This window comes from Bufo gargarizans, chromosome 5 (genome assembly GCF_014858855.1).
Source record: "Bufo gargarizans isolate SCDJY-AF-19 chromosome 5, ASM1485885v1, whole genome shotgun sequence".
In the NCBI taxonomy this organism is placed as follows: domain Eukaryota; kingdom Metazoa; phylum Chordata; class Amphibia; order Anura; family Bufonidae; genus Bufo; species Bufo gargarizans.
The window spans coordinates 315877144-315898078 of NC_058084.1; the positions used below are offsets into that span (position 1 = coordinate 315877144).

A 20935-nucleotide genomic window follows, 5' to 3' on the forward strand; every position below is an offset into this window, starting at 1 on the left:
AGACTGAATGTAAAATGGCGGCTAGATCGGGTTTATTTATAAGGTAGGGGGTGTGTCCATGTGCTGAAACGTCTCAATTGTCCTGTACCACTTGATGGATGTGTCATGGGTCAAAGTTCTTCACAATGTAAAAGAATATGGCGCTGGCAGACATTTCCTTCCATATGTTCACCCATTCGGCGAACCACGAACGAGCAAAGTTCGCCGCAAAACGACTGCCGGGCGAACCGCAAGGCCATCTCTATTGGTAACTAACATTCACACAGCTATAGAAGGTTGCCACAATAAGTATCACATTTGTATATGATGCTATTAGGTTATAGATGATAACACATTTGCATATCTTGGTTTTACGTTAAAAATAATATCACAATTAGTTTCTAATTAGACACACAGAAGTTCTGTCTCCTTTAGTAATGCTGTTTCCTTTAGAAGGAGGGTTGCATAGTCCGTGAAGCGCTTCACATTACTTAATAATAAAGAGATGATTTTCCTCATATTTCCATTGTTTTTAGCAAGTGGGTCTCGGAACTTGCAAGTGAATCTGTAAACGCCAAACGCGTTTCGGAGTTCAAGCTAACTTCTTCCTCAGTGGCTGCATACACTTGAACATCCGGCCCACGTTTATAGCCATCTTTTCAGTCATCATAAATACCCAAACTGGATTTCTTATTTTCCTCCCTTTTTGCCATCTTCATTTTTCCAAGTTTTCCAAATAGATCTTATATCTGTTATAATAGATATATATTTGTTTATACTTTTCCAGATGTCTCAATTTTCTTCTTTTTTATTAATATATTCTTGTACCACCTCCAAAAAACGAATTGCGTTTGCTATGCGTTTTCAATGCGTTTTTGTGTACTAATGCGTTTTTTTTGTATGCAATTGCTTTTTGTCCTCAGTTATGGCTATTTATAATCATTTTTTTAATTATAAGTCTGCATAGCCATGAAAAACATAAAAAACATAGAAAGCATGTATTGGGACTGATTTATTATTATTCTACAATACAAAATTGACTATTGTATGTTTGTATTAGATACTACCCATCTTACTGTGGTATAATCACTAATGTATGCTTGTTTGTACTTTTAATAATTTTTATTTCTTTGCAATTTTAATTATTTTTCTTAATTATTATAAAATAATTAAAAATAAATAAAATAATTAAACACTTTTGGCATTTACAGATTCACTTGCAGGTTCAAAGACCCACTTGCTAAAATCAATGGAAATATGAGAAAATCATCTCTTTATTATTAAGTAATGTGAAGCGCTTCACGGACGATACAACCCTCCTTCCCAACCCTAATCCCCCATCTCGCCAAGAGGTTTGGTAAGTTTGAGACCGGCATACTGAGACACGTGGGACGCCAAGTATTGGCACATTGAAACACGTGGGATGCCAAATACTAACATTGGAAGTTGCGGAGAACGCAGCCGGGAGCAAAGGTAACATTACCCGAATCAGCCACAGGGAGGTGATTACCACGTGGGACGCCACGGCTGGTAAATAATACAGACTAACAGTGAGTATTCAACACTGATCACTGTTAGGATAGTACCTCCACTCATATAGCTGAATGATATAAAATGGCGATATAAGTATACAATGGACACAATATAAAATAAGAGACATTCAAATGTATCACTTTTGTTTCTAACATGGTGAATTAACCAACAGACTTATAAGTATTACCATTGGTGGACTAGTGATGAGCGGCATAGGCAATATTCGTTTTTGCGATATTTCGCAAATTTTTCACATAATATTCGCAATAAATTAGAGAATTCTAGAATTCGTGATCTCTGGTCATTATTTTCACGATTGCGCAAATTGGCACTAATGATGCGCATATTTTTTGCACAATACGTGCAACTTCACATTTTATCAGGTCTGAGTAGATATTACTGAGGTGCACTAAGTATTGTTGTGACATCACAGCACTATGTCTGTAGCATGCATGTATGGACAGCAGAGAAACAGTAATTCCTATCACACTACCTAACACCCTGCACTGGAGCCTATCAGCTCCACTATATCACTATCTAACCTACACTGACTGTCTCCCACTAACGATCTGTATTATATATATAAGCTAACTAACTATTTAATGTAATTAGATAAGGAATAGGATCCAGATGAAAGCACAGAGCAAGCAATGTCACTGCTCTCTCAGAACTGCAAAAAACTGTAGAAAATGGCTGCTGAGGTTCTTATATAGTAAGGGGTAGGCAACTTTCCTATTGGTTGCTAGGAATGTTGCTAAGCTCAAAAACATTGCAGCCTTTTCATTGGCCCACAAGCAAGAACGGAGGTTACTGAAGGAAATAAATCTAGAATATTCGCGATTATGAATATATAGCACTATATTCTACATCTTCGCGAATTCTTGAACTGTCGATATTCGCGATAAAAATTTGCGATCAACACTATGGTGGACTATTTCTAAAGGAAACAGCATTTCTAAAGGAGACAGAACTTTGGTGTGTCTAATTAGAAACTAATTGTGATATTATTTTTAACCTAATACCATCATATGCAAATGTAATACCTATTGTGGCAACCTTCTATAGCTGTGTGAATGTTAGTTACCAATGATACCAACAATAGCTAATACAACGCTACTAGTGGACCTACCATACATACAGCTACCAGTATAATATTGCCACCATATGTCCCACGTTTTTACTATTTTTATCATTACTGTTTTCTGTTTATTATCTTGTTTTTAATTATGTTCTAGAACATTTTTTATTTATTTATTGCAAAAGCGAATGTGTAATATTAATACTTATCTATTGTGAGTGTAGTTGTACAATATTAAATACTTATTTAAAGAGGACCTGTCACCTCTCCTTACATGTCTGTTTTATTAGCCTTATGCATTCCCCATGTAATAACAATTCTGGAGCATCTATTTTTATAGCTTTATGTTGTGCCGTTCCTTTATTATTTCTACTAGAAGTTATGAATGAATTGCTATTAGCCTTCAGTAGGGGTACAGAGGGGAGGTAACAAGTTGTGGGGGGGGGGTGGGGGGTGTACCTGCACAGACTCACTCTATCCAATCAGTGCCACCATTTTCAGACTGTGCAGGTACACACCCCCAACTGATTTTCTCCCCTCTGTACCCTTACTGAAGGCTAATAATGTATAACTTCTAGTAGAAATAATAATGGAATGTGACAACATAGAGCCAGAATAGTAGATGTTACAGAATTGTTATTACATGGGGAATGCATGAAGCTATTAAAACAGGCATGTCAGGAGTGGTGAAAGGTCCTCTTTATGGGAATATTCTCTCTGGGTGGTTTTAAGTGTAGAGTGCCTGTCTTGGGGTACTTTCACACTAGCGTTGTTTGAATCCGGCGGATACGGAAAAACGTGTGAAAACGTATTACATTGAATCCTGATCAGGATTCTGATTACAATGAAAAAATGCATTGGAAAAAACAGATCTGCCATTTATGGACTTTTTTTTCACATTTTTCGGGTTTAACATTCAAAAGCCGGATCCGGTTTGACGGAACACACGGCGCCGGATCCGGCATTAATGCAAGTCAATGGGAAAAATGCCGGGTCAAAGTCTGCCGGATTTTTGGCCGGAGGTAAAAATACAACATGCTACGGTTTTCTGAAAAGCCTGATCTGAAAGACATCCTGATGCATCCTGAACGGATTACTCTCCATTCAGAATGCATGGGGATAAAACTGATCAGTTCTTTTCCGGATTTGAGCCCCCAGGATGGAACTCAGCGCAGAAAAAGAAAAACACTTCTTAGTTTCTCATAGTTCTATCACACACTGGGCAATATTGATCTCCTGCTAGTCAGAAAACTCTATAGCTCCTCATAGTTCATATATGTGTTTCAATGTTGATCTTGTACTTTCAATAGTCTTGACTTATTAACAAAAAAAGACCAAAAACCCATAAAGTCCACAAATGCAGGCCAATGTGTATCTTCTGATACTGAAAAAACTCTATGGTTCTTCATAGTACTCCCACTCTGGCTACCATAGATCTCCTGCTAGTCAAAAAATATACAGTAGCTCCTCATAGTCCACACATGCAGGTCACTGTTGCTCTTCTGTTACAGTAGCTCAAGAGTCTAAATCTCCTCATAGTGTACACATGAAGACTAATGTGAATCACCCAATAAGGATCACCCAATTGCATCGATCTCTATAGCCCCTCATAGTCTACAACTGCAAGCCAATGTTAATGATCTGGTACTTAAAAAAATATAGCTACCCATTAATCTACAAAAGCAGACCAATGTGAATCTACTGAATCACACTCAACGGCCAACATGGAACATAATAGAAAACTGTATAGTTCCTCATAGTACTATCACACACTGGCCAACATGGATCTCCTGGTGGTCAGGAAATTACAGCTCCTCATAGTCCACACATGCAGGTCAATGTGTATTCTCTCATACTACAAAATAGTATAGTTCCTAATACTGGTAACACATTGGCAAAGATAGATGCCTTGATTTTCTGAAACCTCTATAACCTCATAATGCACACATGCAAGCCAATTTGGATATGCTGATACTTTAGAGTCTATAGCTCCTCCTAGTCTACATATGCAGACCAATATGCCTCTTCTGATACTCACACACTGGCCAAAATGATGACCTGATGGTCAGAAAATGACATAGCCCTTAAAAGCCCAGGCACTGGCCAAGGTGAATCTCCTGCCAGTCAGAAAACTCTACAGATCCTCAAAGTCCACGCAAACAGGTCAACACTGATCTTCTCATACTTAAAGAATGTTATCTTCCTCATAGCACTAACACACTGGTAAAGATAGATCTTCTGAAAACTTTATACCTCCTCATGGTCTGATCACATTGACCAAAATGTATTTCCTGATAGAAAACTCTATGGCTTGCCTTACTCTTCATAGAGGGTTTAGGTATCTCTCTAGCTCCTCCTTATTTATGGTTGAATTGTCTTGTATTTCTCAACTTGTTGGAAGATCACTGTATGATATTGAGCCATGCTGGTCTTCAGAAACCCTCAGTAGCTCTCCATGCACTGTCCACCCCTTTATTGTTGAGACATTTTGCTACATTATTTATTAATAAACAAGACAACACTACTGAGATGTCTTCAGAAGGTCAAGAAACCCATGTAATGGATCTAGTTGCAATTGTTTTCTGTTCTCAAGGTTGGATACCTCTGGAAATATGGCCAAGTTGGGAGCTGTCCTACTGCTAGCTCAGAGAAGCAACAGGGTGACTGGAAGGAATTGGGGTGTGTTTGGTATCACAGATCAGCTCACACTTTGCATTTGTTCAGTGCCATGAACTTGGCTAGGTCATGCAGCAGTCTGGCCAGCTGTAGGCTTGAGGTGGCAAAAGAAGACTCCCCAACACTCAAACCCGCTCCCCAGCGGAGGGATGGTCGGTGTTGAATGTGGGGGGTGGGTGCGAGTTGGAAGGACAATGGGAGGGGGCAGGAGGAGGGGACGAAACAGCGACCTAGCGACTCCGACGAAGAGAGGAAGGAGGGAGGGGTGTAATAATGGAGGTGGGCGGTTCGGTGCTTGGTGCTGAAGGATACACTGAAGAAGAAGATCGCTGAGCTCGGATCGCGCTTTTACACCCGCCCTCCCCCTCCCTATCTGCACTCGATTGTGGTTCCTGTGGAGAGCCGCCGGAGCGCTGAGTGTATACATAGACACATATACACCGCCCGGTGTGCCCGTGTGAGTGTGCCCGAGTGAGTGTGTGAGGCGGCTGCGCAGCTCCTGTGCGCACACTACTAGCACACTGGCATTTCAGAGGAGGCCAAGCACACACAACTGAGAGAAAGTACTGTGCTCAGCCCGGCGGCGGCTCCCAGACCCCCGGCCCCCACCAGCATGGCTTCCGAGGAACTCTATGAGGTACGGTAACCCGGGGAGCCCGGCCGGGGGCGGTTGGGAGGAGGGTGGGTAGACATTGACCCTTCCAGGCAGCTCTTCTTCCCTTTTTCTCCTGGCTGCCCCCCCTCCCTCCCGTGTCCCCACATTCCGGGGAGTGTGGATCCCGGTAGTTGTGTGCGGAGTTACTCCCGTCCCTGCTTCCTCCCACCGGCTGCTGCACCTTCATCTTCCTCCTCCTCTTCCTCGTACTCTGTGCGGCTCTATCAGCACTCATCAGCAAGCAGTTTGCTGGACAGAAATCATGAGGAGAGCCAAGTGGTGGCCCGGCCTTCCTCCTCCTCCTCCTGTGATGAGGAAGATGAGGGGAGCAGCCGTGACAGTGACTTTGCTGTGGGTGCCGGGCAGAGAAGTAGCTGCCATGGCTCTGAGAGGGGCAAGGAGTTGGGTGAACACTTTGAGAACTCCTTACACCACATATGGGTGAGGAAAAGTCATCTTTGTGAATGTGCTGAGGCAGCAGGGGGAGGGGGGCAGACACGTGTGATTGGGCACGGGGGCAGACTGTTGGGAAAGTCCTTACCTGCTACTGCTGGGACTTGTAGTGGCACACCCTCCCTGCCCAGCGGTCAGTGCTCTCTAGCCTGGCACTGCAGCCCTGAAATAGGATGAGTCCTGGGTGGTTTCCAGTATAAGCTGGCTGTAGTGTTGGGGAAATGCCCAGCATCAGTTGACTTGCTAACATGACTTCACTTTGGCAAGCTGATGACCAACAAGTGGAGACTTGTAGAGGATCATGGAGGTGATGTGCGGTCTCACCCCAAAGCGTGCTCCTAATGGAGCTAAAGAGCATGTACCCATTGAAAGTGTGGGGGGAACGGGGGAAATACTGAAGACCTCAGGAGCTTGTAGGACCCTTCTAGTAGTCCGACAGATTATTAGGTTACCTGCAGACGGGTGCAGGTTTAAAAAAAGAAATTCCTCGCGCGTGTAACTTGCGGATTTTCATGCAGTTTTGCTCTGCGCTGCAAAGGGTGAAATCCGCACCAGCAGTTGACATGCTGCGAATTTGTAAATCGCAAAGAAGGTCAGTTCTTGTGTGGGGGGGAAGGCAAAGGGGGCAATTTGATCAAAACTGGTGTAAAGGAGAACTGGAGTAGTTGCCCATAGCAACCAATCAGATTCCACCTTTCATTTATCAGATTTCCTTTGGAAAATGAAAGGTGCAATCTGGTTGCTATGGGCAACTAAGCCAGTTTTTCCTTTACCACAGTTTTGATCTGCCACGTACATGATATTTGTCTAACCTCATTCACTTTGTCGGTACTGCACTACGCAAGACAATCTGTGTGGGGAAAAAAGGTGTAATCCGCAATGTGTGCAGGTACCCTTTGTGGCCATGCGACAGGAACTCTCATAGATCTCAGCAGAAAGTAACGCTAAAATATAGGACATTTCTAGGCAGGTTGGCTACAGTACAGTCCGGATCTAGTGAAGTGGGAACTTGGCGCCTTTCAGAGGGTGATGGGGGGGGTTTCTTAGAGGGGGTCTTGACGATCAGACCTTTCTTGCACCACTCATCTCCCTTACAACATAGACATAAAAGCCAGGGCAATCAAGTAAGACTACTTTCATACTGGCGTTTTGGTTTTCCGTTTGTGAGATCCGTTCAGGGCTCTCACAAGCGGTCCAAAACTGATCAGTTTTTGCCCTAATACATTCTGTATGGAAAAGGATCCGCTCAGTTTGCCTCCGATCAGTCTCCATTCCGCTCTGGAGGCGGACGTTTTGGTGTCCGCCTGACGACGCCGAGGCAAACGGATCCGTCCTGACACACAATGTAAGTCAACGGGGACGGATCCGTTTTCTCTGGCACAATAGAAAACGGATCCGTCCCCCATTGACTTTCAATGGTGTTCAAGACGGATCCGTTTTGGCTATGTTACATATAATAAAAAAGGATCCGTTCTGAACGGATGCAGGCAGTTGTATTATCTGAACAGAAGCATTTGTGCATATCCATGACGGATCCGCACCAAACGCGAGTGTGAAAGTAGCCTAAGATAGTTACTTGTTTAACCACCGCAATCAAAGGGCTGTATTACACCAACAGATTATATAACCAATATCTGTCCAATCAGACCAATAGTTGGTGTGTATAACAAAAGTGTGACCAATGATTGGTCAGATAATCTGTTGGTGAACAGCCCCTATAACTATGGCCGACATTTTACTCTTGCATGGTCATTGTGTCGTAACCACACTACAGAAAGTGAAAGGAGGCAGTCGCTGTGCATTGCTGCTGTGCGTCTAGTGGTATAGATCTATGTCCCAGTGTTGGGCATGCTCAGGATGAGCGGCTGTGTTGGAGTCACGGGGACTGCAATAGTTTCTGCTGATGGGTGGATCTGTCAGCAGCAATATCAGGTGAGGCTGAAACCCTTCACTTTTTGGGGATTTATTTTAAATAGGAAGTAGATTATATACTGTATGTTATTGTATATACTCACTGAAGGGCTGCGGCGAAATGAAAGTTGTTGCAGGACCCTCACATATCTGTAAGAAGTCTATGTCTTGATTTGACAGTCTGTAGTAAGAATCCTTCAGAATACAGACTATTCAGACAGTAAAATGCTGTCTATATTCCACTTTGTACCTCTGAAAGGATGTTATGTAGATCAGCCCAACTAAAAGCAGCATTTCTGATACTAGCATTGGATTCCTGTATTGTTGCATATTTGAAAAAAAATATGGCTTCCTCTCATTTGAGGTTGGTCAGCATTTTGAAGACACCCCGGACACATTAGCGTTGTGCCTTTTCCGTCATAAATGCTGTCTGTCAGCTGGACAGGAACCACTGCACGCAGCAGTACTTGTCCAGCTGACAGCCGTCATTTATGTTTAAAACTGCCTGGATCACCATAAAATCTTGTTATAGTCAACAGGGATCTGGCTATGCCACATGCATTGACCTCCAGCAGGCTGTTCTCTGCCTTATTTGCCACCCAGAACCCTATAGGATACCCATAACGCCTCCTTCCCCTTGGAAGGTCTGCTTACATCTTGTGCTTTGGTGGCTAAGTGGTTTGGTAATTGATAATATAGTAAGAGATCTTCTCTACCCTGGTTATGAACCAACATGTCCTTATACTGTACAAATTTACACATAGGTTGGGTAGCATCTAGATTTTCCTCTACTGTAGTGTCACCTTAGGTGTGCTACCTTGGCATCGACGATGTTCTAGGCTACATCTGTTGCTGAGGGCTAAATACTACAGTATTTTGTCTGGCAGAATGTTTTTCGTCATGCCAGAAACCTGACTGACCCCCTTTATAGTGAATGGTATATGTCTGACACCAGTGGTGTCCAGCATATTCCTATGCTTGAACAGAATACCGGAGTTCAGCCACAGATCTGAACTTACCGTAAAGCCTCTTCCAGGTTGAGGATGATGTCATGGGCACATGCGCAGTAATCTCTATTTCATTGGATAGTGTAGACTATGGTACAGGCGTGAAATTACAAGGCCAAACCACATATCTAGCCTTGTCCATCAAGGGGGACAGAGGGGGTGGCAAAGCGGAGGAGCACTGGTACTCTGAGTGGCTTGAGCCCACCCTTTGCTACGCATAAAGCCCAGTTTATATACCATAAGCAATATATCTCGGGGACAGCAAAGTGGAGACACATAAGGGAGAATTTGCATCACTGTTATTTTTTTCAATTCGTCTGATCTGTGAGGACAGAAAAATAAAGAAACTGATCCTGTGCAACAGTTATGCCTCATTCACACGTCAGTGTTCGGTCAGTGATTTCCATCAGTAATTTTGAGCCCAAACCAGGTGCGGCTCTAAACACAGAACAGGAGCAGATCTTTCCATTATACCTTATTTCTCTGGAGGCTCCAATCCTGGTTTTGGCTTACAATCACTGATGGAAATCACTGACCAAACACTGACTGTGTGAATGAGGCTTTATACACATTTGGCATCCGTTTGAGCCATTTCCGTCTGAGATCCGTTTATTTTTAGATCGAAAAAAATACTGCGTGTACTTTTTTTTTATCATCAAAAAAAATGGATCTCAGACGGAAATGGCTCAAATGGATACCAAATGTGCATAACTGATGCACAGGATCCGTTTTTTTCCTTTATTTTTTCTGTTCTTCTGACAGATCTGAAGAATGGAAAAATAAAGGTGATTTGAACTCTCCCTAAATCATATCGTTTTACTCATCAGGGTCAACCCTACAGACATTATGTTCTTTAATATTCAGGCAGAAGTTGCACATTTCAGGTCATGTCCAGTCAATTCTACTGGGGTTAGGACTTTGTAGACTAGTGTGAAAGTTTGAAATGTTACTAACTTTTCAACAAACTTTGCATAAATCAATAGTACAGGCAAATATAAGAGACTTTATTCTATATTTTATCAGAGAAAACTGCCTCTTTCTCCACTTCTCAGGATCCTTTTCTCTTTTCTGTTGCTCTGAATTCTCTGCTAAATACGTCTTGTGAGACTAAAGGGGACTGTCGGATCACTAAAGGTTACTAGCTGCCCAAAGCAGTCTATGGAGACGGCAGGGGAGGAGTAGTGAGCTGCAGTGAGAGACACAGCCATGTTGCAGCAGCTAATAGTGTTACATCATTCACAGTGTTTGAATCACATCAATACTGCTCAGTAATTCTCTATACTATCTTCCATGATGATGAGTGGCAGCAGAATCTGTACTGGGTATGGGAAACGTGAAACTAACTAGTCTCCATTTACTTGCTCAGGGCAAACTGACAATTTAGAGATGGAGCATGCAGGGGCAAAAACTGCTACAGAATGCCAGATACAAGTTATATAATGGCCAGAAATAGTGCTATCATTCCTGCACACACACAGCCGCTTTTCTAAAGGTGTAGTAGATGCACGTCAAATTTATATTTCTCCTTGGATAACTTCCTGCATTGTTTTTCATCTGACATGTCTTCAAGCCTGTCCTCTTGGCCCTATGCATTGAAAGCGCAGCACATAGATTCTTTCCTTCTCATGATATAACGGTGCCAATAGAAACACCTTTATTTGATTTCCAACAGATAAAAACGCCTTAAAGGGAACCTGTCACCGGGATTTTGTGTATATAGCTGAGGACATGGGTTGCTAGATGGCCGCTAGCACATCCGCAATATCCAGTCCCCAAAGCTCTGTGTGCTTTTATTGTGTAAAAAACCCTGATTTGATACATATGCAAATTAGCCTGAGGTGAGTCCTGTTTTTACACAATAAAAGCACACAGAGCTATGGGGACTGGGTATTATGGATGTGCTAGCGGCCATCTAACAACCCGTGTCCTCAGCGCTATACCCAAAATCCAGATGACAGGTTCCCTTTAAATATGAATAGTCACCAATGACACAACATATTCGCAACCAAATGTCATGGTCGGTACATACCATGCCGTTTCTTTGTTTTATGACTTGGCTTTTGGGTGCATAAGTTGCTATCCTGTTATACCTATATGAAGCCCTTACTTGTAGCCCTCTTTGCATTGTATGCATGGTTGGCATGCTGTACCATCTTATTATACTATGGTTATATTGTGTCATTATTATCATGCTACACACAGTAAATGGATTGATGTATGTCACAATAAAGCAATGAGTATATAGAAGGCTGAAAAGTCATACGTCAAGCTGGTTTAGCCTGTTATACTACATGTTCATCCAGAGGAAGGCTACAACCTCCATAAGGTAGAAGCCAATTTTCATCTTAGGGACATAAATTCCTTCTCAACAACAAATCAGGCATTCAGAATAAATGCAGGGATCAACAATCTTCTCGAGAAATCATGTAAATATAACTTTTAATATCAGTACTGTAAAAAAAAAATTGAACTGTAAAAAAAAAAGAAATGCATCCAGGCCCCTCTTGAACTCTTGGTGAATTCACCCTCCAAACCTTGTCTGGCATAGTCTCACTGCTGTCACTGTATAGAACCCCCTTCTATGATGGTGTAGAAACCTTGTCCTAGATGTAGAGGATACCCTATTGTTACTGTTTCAGTCCTGAGTACAAATTTAAGCGTACTGTAGTCCACCCAGTGCTCCAGACAAAAAATAAATAAACGGGAGCCATTGGCTCCTAAACTGAAAAATTTAGGAGCCAAATTAAATTTTTAGTCGCCAAATTGAAAATATATATAATTATAATTAAAAAAAAAGACTTGGAGAAGATGAGACGGTCACAGTAATGAGCCAGCAGTACATATTAGAGTTGTCACGATACCAAAATTTTGATTCCATTTCAATACCATAAAAAAGTATTGCGATACTCGATACCATTCGATACCACGCAAAAAAAAAAAAAACACCCTTCCTCATTTTATGGCACGTCCACCCCATAATAGAACCATCCTTTCCTATTTTTTGGGGGGACAAGGTGACACGGTTGTTATCTTTTTTTTTTTTCTTTTACGAAGTTCACCGCATAGGAGAGAGATATATATATATATATATTTTTATATTTTCATAGTTTGGACTTTTGGGACGTGGCAATATGTAATATGTTTATTTATATATTTTATAAGTGAAATTGGCAAAGGGGGCGATTTATACTTAATATTTTGGTGTTTGTGTTTTTTTTTTTTAACTTTTTTTTTTTTTTTTACACTTTTTATTTACTATTAGCCCCCTTAGGGGCTACAGCCCTTGTCCTATTCACCCTAATAGAGCTCTATTAGGGTGAATAGGACTTCACACTCTCCCTGCTGCCCTGTGCATAGTACATGCAGCAGCAGGGAGCTTACCATGGCAGCCAGGGCTTTAGTAGTGTCCTGGCTGCCATGGTAACCGATCGGAGCCCCAGGATTACACTGCTGGGGCTCCGATGAGAACTGCCACAGAGGGGAGGGGACCCTGTGGCCACTGCCACCAATGATTTTAATACTTGGGGGCGCGGGGGGGGGGGGCGCACTGCGCCAGCAATGTTTTTAGTACTGGGGGAAAGGGGGTCGCACTGCGCCACCAATGATGTTAACTCGCCCATAAATTCAAATACAGGAGGCGGGAACTGGCTGCAGAATCATATAGCTGGCACCCCAGGGGTTAACTGCCACGGATCACAGCTACCTCTCATAGAGGTTGGGTGCCGGCTATATGATTCTGCAGCCAGTACCCGCCTCCTGTATTTGAATTAATGGGCGAGTTAACATCATTGGTGGTGCAGTGGCCACAGCCCCTCCCCTCCTCTTTCCCTCTCTCCTCTCATTGGTGGCAGCAGCGGCACAGGTGGGAGGGACTGCTTCCTTCTCCCTTGTGCTGCTGAGCGAACGCCTGCGGCGGGGCAAAGAATTGTTGGCTCCCATGCCCCGCCGCAATATTCAGCTACAGCGCGGCAGCCCTGTCGCAAATGGCGATAAGGCAAAAAAGTCTTGTCACCATCTGCAAATTTTAAGGCGCATTGGCGACCATTTTGGTCGCCATCTGGAGCGCTGCCACCCGTTACATGTCTTACTAGAATTGCCTGCCTTTGAGCTAATTCAAACTTTACAATGTCTTTCTTGTGTACTGGTGCCCAAAATAGTAGAAACTCTTCCATGTGCAGTCTGGCTAGTGATTTGTAAGGTTGTAGAACAGTGTTCTTGTCACATACATCTGTGGTCCATTTGATGCACTCCATGATCCCATTTGTCATGGTAGCAACCAGTATTGGGCAGATGCTATACTTTAGTCCTTTTTCATGTCTGTTTTGACAGTGTTTTTCCATTGTGGACCCATACACACCACTGTATCCATTTTTCGGTCTGCAAATCGTGAATCAGGTCTGTGTTGTGTTGAATCCGATATTGTGTTGAATCCGATATTTTTTTTTTTTTTGAAGACCCATTGACTTCAAACGGTTCACGGTCTGCATTTTTCTGCCAAGTATAGGACGTGTTCTATTTGTGGAATGTGAAATGGAGAGAAAAAATAAAAAAGGAGGAACCAGTGGAGTGCCAGAAATTGAGGTGATGGGATGGAAAGCAGCTGATGGAAATAGCCCCAGTGTTGGACACAGTTTTGAAAATTATAGAAGCAAAAGTTGCCAGTTGGCCCAAAGGAATTAATCCGGGATCTGATGAAACATCCGAAGTCGATTTGCATTAAAACTTTGTTCCAATACTGTATGGAGCAGGAGCTCCGTACAGTATTAGAATGTATTGGCTCTGATAAGCCGAAGTTATTGCTTCACGAAGTCTCACGAGACTTCGCATAATAACTTCAGAAATTAATTTGTACTGTAAAAAACAATTTCCCGAACGGCTCCATACAATATTGGAATTAATTTTTATGCAAATCGACTTTGGATCTTTCATCCAAAGTCGATTCGCTCATCCCTAATGTGGACCACGCAAATAAAATGCGGATAGCACACGGACCACATCAGTATTGTTTGTGTGCTTGTGGCTTTTTTATGTACTGGTGACCTGTATTTTCTCTTATCAGTGTTAAACCTTATTTGCCACTTCATTAGTTTTTATGGTACTAGCAGAGTGCTGTCTGCAACAGCCCCATAGAAGTGAATGGAGCAGTGGACCAACATGTGGTTAATTAGGATTACCATAATTATTATTATTTGCCAAATGGCAGAATAATGAGAGAGTGAATTTTTTTTAAAGGCATTTTTATTACTTTCTGCAAAGTCAAAAGTTTGCATACATTTCATTAATATTTGGTACTATTGCCCTTAAACTGTATGACTTGGGTCAAACGTTTTGGATATCCTTCTACAAGCTTCTCACAATAGTTGGTCGGAATTTGGGCCAATTTCTCCTGACAAAACTGGTGTAACTGAGCCATGTTTGTTGGTCGCCTTGCTCGCACCTGCCTTTTCATCTGTGCCCATATATTTTCAATAGGATTGAGATCAGGGCTTTGTGATGGCTGCTCCAAAACATTGACTTTGTTATCCTTAAGTCACTTTGTAACCAGTTTGGCAGTATGCTTCGGGTCGTTGTCAATTTGGAAGACCCATTTCAGCCCAAGCTTTAAAGAGGACCAATGACTTGCTAGCAGTCTGCAGTAAGGTTACAGAGGGGAGGTAACAAGCTGGGGGTGTGTCCCTGCACAGTCTGAAAATGGTAGCACTGATTGGATAGAGTGAGTCTGTGCAGGTACACCCCCCCCCCCCCCAACTGGTTACCTCTCCTCTGTACCCTTACTGCAGACTCCTAGCTATTCATTCATAACTTCTAGTAGAAATAATATAGGAATGGCACAACACAGAGCTATAAGAATAGATGCTCCAGAATTGTTATTACATGGGGAACACATGAAGCTATTAAAACATCCAGGTCAGGAGTGGTGAAAGGTCCTCTTTAACATTCTGGCTGATCTGTCTTGAGATGTTGCTTCAGTATTTCCACATAATCTTTTTTCCTCATGATGCTATCTATTTTTGTGAAGTGCACCAGTCACTCCTGCAGCAAAACAACCCCACAACATGATGCTGCCACCCTTGCCACCCTAGTGTTTCACAATTGGAATGGTGTTCTTAGATTTCAAAGCTTCTCCATTTTTCCTCCAAACGTTTCGTCAGACCACAGGACATATCTCCAAAATTGTAGGTCTTTGTTCCTGTGTGCATTTGCAAACATTAATCTGGCTTTTTTATGTTTCTTTTGGAGTAATGGCTTCTTTCTAGCAGAGTGGCCTTTCAGCCCATGTTGATACAATACACGTTTCACTGTGGATATTGACACAATCTTACCAGCTTCCACCATCATCTTCACAAGGTCTTTTGCTTTTGTTCTTGTTGATATTCACATGTCGGACCAAAGCACATTCATCTCTGGGACACAGAACCGTCTCCTTCCTGAGTGGTATGATGGCTGGACATTCCCATCTTGTTTGTACAGGTGAATCAGGCACCTTCAGGTATCTTGAAATTGCACCCAAGGTTGAACCAGACTTGTGCAAGTCCACAATTCTCTTCCTGATATCTTGGCTGAATTCTTTAGACTTTCCCATGATGCTACACAAAGAAACAGTGTGTTTCAGGTGTGCATTTACATACATCCACAGGTGTGTCTCTAATTAACTCAGATGTTGCCAACAGAAGCTTCCAAACACATGGACTCATCATATGGGCGGTCCAGAATTGTTTAAAGGCATAGTAATCTTAGTGTATGTAAACTTTTGACATTGCAGAAAGTGATACAAATGCCTTAAAACATTATCTCTATCATTATTCTGGCATTTGGCTAATAATAATAATTATGGTAATCCTAATTGACCAAAAACAGGAAAGATTTATTCTGATTTCATGTCGGATATTGAGGAAAAACATGCATTTGTGTCAAGGACCCTGGGATTTTCCCTTTTTGCGTTTTTGTTTTTCACTCCCTGCCTTCCCATAGTCCTTTTTTATTTTTCCATTCACATAGCCTTATGAGGGCTTATTTTTTGCGGGATAAGTTGTACTTTCTAATGGCACCAATTACGGTTGCATACCATGTAGTAGGAAGCGGGGAAAAAATTCCAAATGGGGTAGAATTGGGGAAAAAACGCAATAATTATATTTTTTTGCATTTTAATACCATAGTTGAAGTGACAAAAAATTGCAAATTGGCACTATTTTAAGGAAAGGGGTGATTTGAACTTTTTTTTTATATTTGTAAACTTTTTTAAACTTTTTTTTTTTTTACTTTTTTTAAAGTCACCTTGGGTGACATTAACTGGCAATCATTCGATTGCCCATAGTATTCAGTGATGGCTAAATAGCCATCATTTAAGACTTTATTTGCACTATATGAATACAAGACTGCCACCTAGTGGCCTGTATTGATATATACATGTAATTGACTCTGAAGCCTACTTGAGGCTTGGGTCAATTAGCGCAAGGTAACAGGTTCTCTGATCTCAGCCGGGGAACGCTGTCACCGGATCGGAAGCGCGCGACTTCCGGTTCCGGTCTGTGCAGATGCTGTGGTCACATTTGACCACTGCATCTGAAGGGTAAGATGTATGTGATCAGCCTTATGGCTGATCGCATACATGTGCCACGGGTCTCTGCTATTTAAAATAGCAGAAACCCCGCGGATAAGGCGCCTGCTGCACGTGCGAGCGGGCGCCATGTTTAGGGATCGGACCCATGACATACAGCTACATCATGGGTCCTTAAAGGGTTAACTGTATGTCACTCGTAAAACACCCAATCTGAGAATATAAAGTGGCAATTGTGAACCCTTCAGATTTTTCCATGTTGCTACATAAATTTGAAAAGCTGATGCAGTTTTAGGTCATACAGGTCCTAAAAGTAGATAAAAATAACTAAATCCAACTAGTGAGTAAAAAATATTAGACTTGGTCAGGGTGGATAAAAATCTATGATTTAAAAAAAATTATTTATTTTTTATTTAAATTGGATTATTTTATTTAAATCAGATTTTTTTTTTTATATAAAATGCTTTTTGAGGAAAATAAATTACCATCCAAAGGTTATTCCATCATGAAATAAAGATTAGTTTTTTTTAATTATGTAGAATAAGGCTGTATATGTTTAATATTTTTTGGTAAATAAATTCCATTAATCCATTCACAATGGGAGGGAAGAAATTCAAATGAGCTCTTAACAAGCTTTGCCTCTAATGCCACCAGATGTAAGGCAGCTATTCTATAGGTCAATGTTCAGCTCTTGAGACATGACTTGGATATTAAATAAGCAGCACCTTATCAGTGATTGCCCCTCATCAGTGCAGAGCAGAGAGTACTGGCTTAACTGGGTAGGAGGCCTGTGTCCGAAACAGCTGTCTGCAGATGAGGCGCTGGCTTATTTAATATCCAAGTCATGTCTCAAGGCTTATTTTAAGAGCTGAATATTGACCTATAGGATAGCTGCCTTACATCTGGTGGCATTAGAAGCAAAGCTTGTTAAGATCTCATTTGCATTTCTTCCCTCCCAGAATTCCAGAGGAGCATGTATGGCCTAAAAGTCTCCTCACAGTGATTAAGGTGCTCTCTCCCTAAGGAGAGTTAGTTTCCCCCTTTGCCCATTCACAATGTCAATGTCGCGTGCCATGTCAGTAATGTGAAAGCGGCAGAGCAGCGGAGGGTCTAGGCGCAAATGGCGACAAGACTACAAAGTCTTGTCGCCATTTAACAATTTTGAGTCGCATTGGCGACCATCTGGAGCCCTGTCTGTGTGGCAAAAGTATGTAAACCGTTAGACCCCTTTCACACAGGGGGCGTTGCGGGAACATATGCGGGTGCGTTGCGGGAACACCCGCAATTTTTCTGCGCGAGTGCAAAACATTGTATCGCGTTTTGCACTCGCGTGAAAAAAATCGCGCATATTTGGTACCCGAACTTCTTCACAGAATTTCGGGCTTGGGATCAGTGTTCTGTAGATTTATATTATTTTCCCTTATAACATGGTTATAAGGGAAAATAATAGCATTCTGAATACAGTTAAAAAAAATAAATTAAAAAAAATCACCTTAGTCCACTTGATCGCGTAGCCGGCATCTCTTCTGTCTCCTTTGCTGAACAGGACCTGTGGTTAGCATTAAATACAGGTAAAGGACCTATGGTGACGTCACTCCGGTCATCGCATGATCCATCACATGATTTTTTACCATGGTGATGGATCATGTGATGACCGGAGTGACGTCACCAAAGTTCCTTTACCTGTAATTAATGCTCACCACAGGTCTTGTTGAGCAAAGGAGACAGAAAGAGATGCCGGGCTACGCGAACAAGTAGACTAAGGTGAGTTAAAAAAAAAATATATATATATATTTTTTTTTTTTAACCCCTCCAGCCAGGGTGGATTTGATTTAAATCACTAGTCAGTAAGGCTTGATTTAAATAATAGGTTTTTACATAAAGATTCATATTTGGACAATTTTTCTGTTGTACTTAGGAAGGAGAAAAATAATCATTACCTTAATAATAACAATTTAAATAGGATTTATCCAACTGAAACAATAACATTACAGCATGTTATTTGCTTAAACATCCATGTTTGTTGCAGTGTTTGCATTTTGCACACATGCCTGCCTTACCGATAGGTAAAGGAACTTAATTAAAATATTGCCAAACTGGGTCTCTTTTTTTTTTTTTTACGGCCTGCTGCCATTATAGTTTTTTTTCCCTCCAAGGAAAGAATGTGATAAGCCTCAGGTCATACACACAAAAAGATCCAAAGACTTGTCTGTCTGTGGCTGTGCAGTACTGTGCTCAGAAAGTTTCACTTTCATTTTGTAGTATTCTTTGTCTGCATGCCTTTTCCTCCTTACACTTAGTTTCACTTTCTTCTTGTGCAGATCTATTCCACTCCAAACAATCAGAAAAATATTGTTTATATTCTATTCACTGAAATTTAAACTTAGCACTGAAGGGGTTGATTCTGAAGTTAGGATTAAGATCTTTTTCTCAACTCTTTTCATGTTATAAATTCACTTTTGAGAACTCCAAAATTAAACCAAGCATCTGTGATAATATCTTGTAGGCAGAGAAACTACCCAGTAATCTTACAAAAACCTCTGGAAGAGCAGGACATTGTGAATGGATTAATGGAATTTAGCAAAAAAATTAACATATACAGCCTTATTCTACATAATTAAAAAAGTAATCTTTATTTCATAATGAAATAACCATTGGATGGTAATATATTTTCCTCAAAAAGAATTTTATATTAAAAAGTCTGATTTAAATCCCAAAAATCCGATTTAAATAAAAAAAATCAGGTTTTTTTTCGATTTTATTTAAAAATAGATTTTTATCCACCCTGCCTCCAGCGCTATTTTACTATGCATTCTGTATTCAGAATGCTATTATTTCCCTTATAACCATGTTATAAGGGAAAATAATAATGATCGTGTCTCCATCCCGATTGTCTCCTAGCAACCGTGCACTTGCTTGCGGATGCATGCGATTTTCACGCAACCCCATTCATTTCTATGGGGCCTGCGTTACGTGAAAAACGCACAAAATAGAGCATGCTGCGATTTTCACGCAACGCATAAGTGATGCGTGAAAATCACCGCTCATGTGAACAGCACCATAGAAATGAATAGGTTGGTATTCAGTGCGGGTGCAATGCGTTCAACTCGCGCGTCGCATCCGCGCGGAATACTCGCCCGTGTGAAAGGGGCCTTAGGATCAGCAGATAATTTGAAGGTGAAATTAGATTGAGGTGTTTTCAGTCAATAGGGTGACCATCGGGTGTGAGTATGTGACCTGTTGTAGAGAGGGCCTGTCACCACAAACTGCAATCAGCAGGGAGCATGCTATAGAGCAGGAGGAGCTGAGCAGATTGATATAGAATTTTGTGGGAAAAGTTTCTCTAAAACTTGTAATTTATGCTTTTAAATCTCTGCTTTTTCTGACCTCAGGGATTAAAATTGCATTTTCTGGGTAGTGACAGACAAATGACAAACATCTGTAATGCGCTTTTCTCATAGGGACTGAAAGCGTAGGGGTGTCCTGGGACGTCAGTGACTGCCATATAGAAACATAGAATGTGTCGGCAGATAAGAACCATTTGGCCCATCTAGTCTGCCCAATATATCTGAATCCTATGAATAGTCCCTGGCCCTATCTTATATGAAGGATAGCCCTATGCCTATCCCATGCATGCTTAAACTCCTTCACTGTATTTGCAGCTACCACTTCTGCAGGAAGGCTATTCCATGCATCCACTACTCTCTCAGTAAAGTAATACTTCCTTATATTACTTTTAAACCTTTGCCCCTCTAATTTAAAACTGTGTCCTCTTGTGGTAGTTTTTCTTCTTTTAAATATGCTCTCCTCCTTTACCGAGTTGATTCCCTTTATGTATTTAAAAGTTTCCATCATATCCCCTCTGTCTCGTCTTTCTTCCAAGCTATACATATTAAGGTCTTTTAACCTTTCCTGGTAAGTTTTATCCTGCAATCCATGTACTAGTTTAGTAGCTCTTCTCTGAACTCTCTCTAGAGTAATATAAGCGCTCAACACCAACACGTCAATTTGCCTATTTGTATATTTTTGAATGCAGCGATCAAAGTACACAATTGTAGGGATGGGAGCGTTCCTTCTTGACAATT

General features: G+C 41.5%; 1 protein-coding gene across 2 annotated transcripts in view; it reads left to right on the forward strand.

Annotated features, from left to right (window-relative positions):
- The first annotated feature begins 5588 nt into the window (after window positions 1-5588).
- The window catches only part of CDYL (chromodomain Y like), a 78994-nt gene continuing 63647 nt past the window's right edge, over window positions 5589-20935 (forward strand). For both annotated transcript variants that reach the window (XM_044293366.1, XM_044293367.1), the window contains exon 1: window positions 5589-5903. In XM_044293366.1, the coding sequence (XP_044149301.1) occupies window positions 5880-5903 (24 nt within the window). In that variant the 5' untranslated portion in view covers window positions 5589-5879. The remainder of the gene's footprint in view (window positions 5904-20935) is intronic.